Here is an 8053-nt window from a genome sequence, read left to right as displayed (position 1 = left end):
AACAAAAATTCTATTCTTAGAAACTTAATAGTGAAAGCAATTGGCCTAAGCAATTGCGTCCAAATCGCACACATTTCATCTTATGTACAATATAGCTTTTCCTCTAATTTCGTCAGCTATATACAGATCCATTTAAATCTTTGTATTCGCAGCGATCAGTCATTTTAGAGCTGAAAGTTGTGCTGCGAATGATTGAGAGTATTCGTAGACATGGTGTGCGCTGGATGCGACGGCGCTGGTGTGTAAAGACTGTGATGCGAGTGCGATTTTGCTCTAGAGAGTTCGCTATAACGGTCCTGTTCAGGTGGAGCCACTAGGAGAACAGGTCTCAAAGACAGGGACTTACGAGAGCCAGCTACGCTTTGAGCTTCGTTCACATAGCCCGGATTTACTTCACCTAAAAATAGAAAATTGACATACACTATTTCATGTTAAGGACATAAAACGAACACGTATTCACAAATCGCAAAGATTTTAATAAAAATTGAAATCTTTGAGACATAAGCATTTTTTAAAAAAATTGCTATTAATCACCTTTGTACAAGGATCCGTTATTGAAAGGTTCTGATTGTAGCCTCACATGTCTGGAGGCCAAAATGAAGGCAAGAGCAGACAAAGTAGCTGCATCCAGAGCCGCGATTGCAGCGAGTGGTATTGCCCATCTAACAGCACAGGCACCAGGATTGTATCTATCAAAAGAATAACTTTCTGAATGCTATTTTTCTCATTGTTATTGTGATTATGTTTCCAACTTTTAAGGCAATGCTGCTATTATTCATCGCTTCGTAATAATTTGCGTGCGAAAGGCGCGTCTAATTGAGATAATTAGTGTTAGTAGATTGTAAAGTTTCTAATAAGATGAATACTTTTTTCACTAATTTTTTAATGTAGAATAGACTCTTTTTTTAAAGAAAATTTCTTTTTTGAACTATAAATTAACAAAAAAGCACAAAAAGGTTTTTCGTGAATTCGCAAATGCAACTCTAGATAAGATAGCAACAAAGTTCTACTTATTTGGATGCAGTCGAAGTCTCACTACAAATGTTTTAAAGCATTCGAATAATTAATTAGAAAAAAGAATTTTACTAATTGACCAATCAAAGAATGCTTCAAAGTATTTGAGTTGCATCACATTGTGATTATATTCTTTATTGATTGTATAGACCCCTTATAGATATGGATTGGCAATTGTTACAATTTCTGCATAAGAAACACAGTGTTCAGTGGAGAGAGAAACATACCTTTTAGGTACTTCTCTTTTTCAAAGTCCGAAAATATACATTGCGCATGTCAATTAAATATATAGCATGTTAACGTTATATATCAAAGTTAAAAATGCTATATTATTTACATAAAAGATTGTAGAAACCTTAACGAAATATTATATTCAACATATAATATACGTCAAACATGCATGAAACGTATTCCTGGAAAGAGAAATATAAACATAATCTTATTTATATTGCCAATTCATAATGTATAAGATTTGAGGTTGATTCTATCCTTTCTTGAGAAGCCAAAATCGCAAGAGAAATCATTCAAAAACATTTTTCATTTAGTTTCTTGTTATCTTTTTTGTATACATATGCCCTTTGTACAAATACACACCTGGAAGCAGCTGCGCCACATACGGCGCGAATCACCGGTGAGTCCCAGCCGAGAGGATAGATGCACACTCCGATCGCCATGCAGATTGCTGGAAAAAGACACCCGAAATATAATTATAATTACATCCATTTACATTTTCCAACTGTACTGAAAGCCGCTAGATAGATTATTAATGTTACTCGCGTTGCAATTCGTGCATTAACTTTTTCACTTTCTCGAGATAATTATACAGCGCAAAAGCGTGAAAAAAGTTTTACGATAAAAAACTACGTTAAGAAATCAATGTTAAGACTTATTACGGCGGCAAATCTAATACGCTTTAATAACATAGACTCACTTATGGTTCAATTATTTTCATTCTTATGGTTCTATTATCGTAGTTATATGCAATAGAGGCGTACTCTTGCATTTACACGGACGTAATTGTGCAGGTGACTATGCGGAGGCCGGTAGTGAAAGGGACTTGTGAACAACCGTAACTTTTCTGGGACTCGCTACGTTTACCAGCGAGCCGAGACGATATTGTTTCCCGGCGAACGAGCGATTTTAATGCGCGAATCATGCACAGTAGACGCGCGTTATGATTGTCTTCACAGAGCTCGGTTTCAATAATTTTCTTCGATTTCATTGCACTTTGTATTTCTGTATTTCTGTACTTTCCATTTATTATCTATCTCGATAATGAATGAAAACCAGTATTTTTCACTCTTACCTTTCATTATCCGCATTTTTTAAACTTCTTCTTTTAGTAGTCTTTCATTTGATAATTTGAATCTATTTATTCTTGCTAATTCTATTTAGCTTTTTAGTCTGTTACACAATATCCTGTGCGTGTTACTTGCTCTTTACACTTTCTAACGATTTTGTAATGCATATCGCAATCTTCCTGTATACTCCAGCTTTTTTTAGAACCTATTTTAAGTTAACGATAAACGCTGCTACATTCTATGTATATAGATAATTTCTATAATCCATGTACTTGAATGTCATTTATATAGTTTCTCATGGTGATACATTTACCTCTTCATGTTTCATGCTATGTAATGAGCGCGACTTGGCGTATAACTTTCACTGTCGTGACTCGACGGTGCTTACTTGCAACGAATCGCTGACACTGCCGAAACTTTGCTGCCAGGCTTGTGTAAGTTACGTTCGTTCGTCAGACGTTCGTTAAATGAAAATTATACACTCGTCAACTTGTTAGTCAACATCCAGCGCATACAATTAGCCGTACAATTTTCATGAAATTGCGTTATTATGCGTTACCAAGAATTTATTCGTGTAAAAAGTGAATGAAGAATTTATTTCATTTATAATCAATGAATAAAACGCGGTTTGACAACTTTAATCGACTAAACAAATTGAACGCATGTTTTAGAGATATTACTTATAAATCATGAATATATATCTTATTATGTTTTCGTTAAAGAAATAGACCACCTAGCAAAACTAATTAATTTCGATACAAATTAGCGATCGGAATTAGAATGTAATCTTGTGCAGAGAAATTCTATTATAGTTATATATATAGTATTATATATATATATATAGATAGATTAATATTCGGCAAGTCGATATCGACTCGACCGACGGTTGCAGTTGGTTTACGTTAATCATAGAGGCGTTGACGAACGGTATATGCAGACTGGCTTAGGCACGTTATAACGGTCTATTCCACATTTCGCTGAGCCACCACACGACTCGTCAGGGATCCACAGGCGACGATCAGCCACGATTACAATTGTAAAAGAATCTTCGAATGCTGTAAAATACACAGCGCACGCATTTCGAGATACACTGCGAAGCAGAAAAATACACCATGTGTTTCAATGACAAATGAAGTTATTCGTGACAATGAGCTTTAGAAATCGCGACTCGGAAATGCTAAATGTTATACATGCATCCGGATAATGCAAAAGCTATCTGGAGAAAGTATCAGTGTATTTAGCGTGAATGTGTTTTATTCGTTTCTAATTATATTAAACAGAACAATGCATTTTGATTTAAAGGAAGTCTGATTATAAATCTGGGAGCAAAATATCAGGCCTGTTCTTTTTAGCTGAAGTTCTTATGAATTACGGTTCATTTTTTTCTTCTTTCTTTAATGTAGAGAGAAAAGAGAGAAAGGTGAACTGTGCAAGAAATTCAACTAAAAAGAATAGATCTATTATATTGTGCAAGAAGTTCAGTTAGAGAAATGGATTTATTGTATAGTAACGTCTCTTATTTTTTATTATTCTGAGAAGAAATATTTCAGAATGCCCTTTTTTAATTTAAATATGTATTGAAGAGAGGAAATAATACGTGCATTGAAAAGAAAATAATATGCATAAAACTGCCTAGTAACTCTTCTAACGATTCAGCCAACGTGGACGTCTGTGATGACACGTCATTCATCAATGAAGCAGTTATTCTTGCAATACCATTATTATTATTTCAGCCGTTACGCAAGCAACGTTGGACAATCCTCTGCGGTTACTGTGCGCTTTCTAATCAAATAAAAAGATCGATGCGGTATTCACGAATAGCATGTTCGAGTAATGAGAAATTGCGAACAACTTTTAATTATTTGGCACACATATTTAACAAGTTTAGCGAAATCTCTCCTACGAGATTTTTGCGAAAGTTTTCTCGCAAGCGCGGGACCATGACATGAGAGCAATTTCCGACAGCGACCAGCGTCCTTTTAAAATCGTTATCTCCGCAATCAGAGATGAAACTGATCGATAAAGTTCATCACAATAAAGCGCGTTAAACAGGGTGATTACTTCACTTCCCGGCCCCGCGCAAATAGGATCCGGCTCAGCGCATTAGCGCAATTTGCAATTGCATCTCGCTGATAAGGAATTACGGTTGAGATTGCGAGTAACGGGCTGCGAGGATCAGCTTGGCTAATGTTGCGCTTTCTAAAGCAGACGCGTCAGTTGTGGAAAGTGTCTCGCGCGCACTTATCATTTGGCACTTAGGCAGATATTCATAATCGATTCTTACATTTAAAATAGTTGTCGTGAGCCAATTAGAAAGCTATATTAGCATCTCAAGATAGTCTTATTTAAAACGGTCTTAAAATAAGAACAGATTATAAATATCGGATTTAGATATTTTCCGTGAGGAGGGACTGGATAATTACCTGACACCACTTGCATCCAAGCGCACATGTAGAACACGGTAGTGCTTTGACAAAAGAAGAACATGAGCATTGCGCAGATTGCCAATAGCGCGATTATCACCGAGATGCCGACTAGAATCGTGCTGGCTCGGAAAGGAACGTTGGCGATGGTCGACAGGTCGTCCAGCCGGCCGATACATTCCTCGCCTAACTCACCTATGTAATTATGAAACCGTTTGAATTAATAATGTAGTCTAAATAATTATTCCTCAGTCTTGAAATGTGGACTTGTAGTTGTTATAAGGAAATATCGAGATTAGTAATTATATGTAATTATATATAAAATACATTTTAACGTTAAATTATAAACTAGAACTATTTATATTTGTCATAAAAATAAATTAGATTATTTGCTACAACAACGGTACGACTAAAAAAAACAAAGTTCCACAAAAATAAGTTTGAATATTTTGAATCATTAAGATTTGATAATATTAACTTTAAAATGTAATTTTAATGTTATATAACTAATTATAAAGGAAATAAAGATATGTTTTTTTTCTTTCTTTTTAATGTTTGCAAGCAACTAAAGATGTCAATTTTTTTTAGAAAACTTTGTTTTCTGAATTATATTCCTGTTGTAACAAATGAGCGAAATAATCTTTTTATTATCTTTAGTATGACAATAAAAATAAATTTTTGTTGCAAATAAGCGATTTGCATCAGCCAAACCAATTTTCTTCTTGCTCTCTAAAACTTTTACAGCGAATTTCACTCTAAAAAGTGAAATCTCACTCTTAAAGATTGAAAATTAAGCCACTCCTTTTCAAGATTGGTTTTTACTCTTTAGAGTGGATTCCATTGCAAAGAATTTAGACAAAAAAATCAAAATAATATATTGACTGAATCGTGACAAAAAAATGACATAAATTTGATAATAATCGATCAATATGACATTAGACATATTTTGACTTTCTTATTTTCCTTCTTGAATAAAAATAAGAGTCGCAATATACAACGTACCATTTCCACCATAGCTGCATCTGGTCCATAGACCGAATCTGCCGGGATTCTCATGCTCCAGATCGCCGAGCCATTCCGGGGTGACAAACGCAACGACGCCGATAATGGCATAGCATATAGTGAAGATACCCCACAGCACGCCGATCGCTTTGGAATTGCGAATGTAATTAGTCGCATACATGTGCGAGGACTCGACGTACTCGATCTTTGAACCCATTTTGACAATCGTCAATTTCTCGTCAATGCAAACCGAATGTCCCAACTACCGGCACGTCGTTTAATAGCGATTCTTCCTCGCGTAATCGTTCGACCATAACATCAACTCCGGGAATTCCATACGTGGAACGGAGAAGTGACTGTGGAATTATAAACCGTTGATTAAATCACGGAAGAGACCGAGAGATTCCTCGCACTGACTTGCGCGTTTATCACACTCGCGGTAGAAGGTCGTCGTTCTTGGAACGTCGTTCTCCACGAAGTCCAATTGTTCGACAACAATGGGATCGCCTTGTGACAAGACACGCGCGTTCGTTCGGAGGTAATATCGCACGAACAAAGAATATTCACGTACTTTCGCTAGCAACACACAACAACGAGAATTTTGCGATTAAGTTCTCCCTCCGTAGATGATTTTCTCCAGAATCGGGTAGGAGCTTGTCTTTCTTTTTTGTTTCACAATAATAAATATGGATCTTCTATTCACTTCTCAGCATATTTCTTCATTATCAGTTCTGTTAGCAAAAAGATCGCACGTATCCGCGTTAAACCAATGGCTACGCCGTTCGTGACATTTATGATCTCGAGCGTTCACCAATGTTAGGTCAGCATCAATAGATACCTTTCTTTCGCTCGAGTGACGTGTCTTGGAACGAAGGACGTGGAATAAACTGTTGACAAAATAAGGTCTTTTAATTCTGTTGAAATTTACTATACGATCATAATTTTTGGATCAATATTAAAAAGTTTTAAAAAATAAAAAATTTTCATAGAAAAAAATCTTATATTTCAGATGAAGTCATCAAATATCAGTGAGAAAAAGAATAAAATATTAGTAAGAAAATAAATTACATTTTGAGTCAAGACTCATGTAATATTTACTTATTTCAATCTTGAATAAATTAACATAAGTTTAAATAAAATTTTAAATATTTTTTTTTATTAATATTAACTAGAGACGACAATTATAGTTTTATTTTGTGGGCCATATCTGAACGCGCAAATTTTAAGTGATATTATTCGCCATCTTTAAATGTTTGTAATTTAAATATTATTATTATATTCATAAAACAAGTGTTTAATTTTAAGATATATTAAAATGTTTTGTTTTTGTCTCCGTTTTTTAAACATTTAAAGATGTTTTTAAATTTTTTCAATAAACAAAACTATATTCGTATTTAAAACATTAAAATATTTAAAATTGAGATCTTTTAAACATTTTAAATACTGAACTCTTTGCATTATATAATCTCAATATTTTAGTATTAGAATTTTTGTATTAAAATGATCTTAGAAATAGTGTTGTTACGATTTTTATGGAACACCCTGTATATGTATGCATGTATGTACATGTATTCAAAATCTAATCTGTTATCTCTAGACTAAAAAATAATTGCGACTATTGTTCACTAATAATGGTCAAATATAGAACATTTGGCTGCGCGTGTGAATTTTTGCCTGGCAGAAAAACCAACTTACCGTAACGAAGACGACACTTCCTTGAGAATCTTGGATAAGTTCTAAAGTATACACTAATGACGTCAGCAATATCAGGACCTTATCGGAATATGCGAAGGGAAAGAAAGCAAGCCAGGTGGAAGCCAGGCACGATTATAAAGTGACAAAATGTTACCGGCGCGATCACTGGTGCCTTGCTGCACGTCGCGAGGTTTTGCACATGCAGCTTACGGCACATGCGACGAACGGCCGGCTACAAGGATGAGCGAAAAATGTGACTTGGTGGAAAGACGAGGAACGCGATACGACGGCGCGCTTCAAGATGGCCGTTCAGGTGAGCCAGGTTGCCAGGTGAAGGTGTGAGGAAGGGAAATAGAGAGAAAGAAAGACAGAGAAAGAGTGAGACTCCGGAGAGAGGAGACTGTCGTAAGGGGTCCCCTCATGGACTCCAAGCGTAAAGAGAAAGGTGACACCAAAAAGGTTGCACGCTGCTGTGTATTGCTTTGTTGGATTTCTCCGTCTGAACATAACGGGTTCATTCGTTGGACTTACAAATCTGAAGAACTATTTTCTCTAAGTTAAAATAAATATATATATATATGTGTTATATTTAATATTTTGTTAATCAATCATAATATA

At 35.2% G+C, this 8053-nt stretch overlaps 1 protein-coding gene across 1 annotated transcript; it reads right to left on the bottom strand.

Annotated features, from left to right (window-relative positions):
* Positions 1-49: 49 nt before the first annotated feature.
* Positions 50-7672, bottom strand: LOC108686934 (lipoma HMGIC fusion partner-like 3 protein). Its single transcript, XM_018192462.1, has 6 exons — positions 7436-7672; positions 5741-6627; positions 4739-4933; positions 1609-1696; positions 535-689; positions 50-397 (listed from the first exon to the last, which is right to left on the bottom strand). The coding sequence occupies exons 2-6, from the start codon at positions 5955-5957 to the stop codon at positions 165-167; spliced, it is 888 nt and encodes a 295-aa protein (XP_018047951.1). The 5' UTR covers positions 5958-6627; positions 7436-7672; the 3' UTR covers positions 50-164.
* Positions 7673-8053: the final 381 nt, after the last annotated feature.

This window comes from Atta colombica, unplaced genomic scaffold (assembly GCF_001594045.1).
Source record: "Atta colombica isolate Treedump-2 unplaced genomic scaffold, Acol1.0 scaffold198, whole genome shotgun sequence".
In the NCBI taxonomy this organism is placed as follows: Eukaryota; Metazoa; Arthropoda; class Insecta; order Hymenoptera; family Formicidae; genus Atta; species Atta colombica.
Note: the sequence above shows the minus strand (reverse complement) of the source record. Positions and strands in the feature narration are given on the sequence as shown.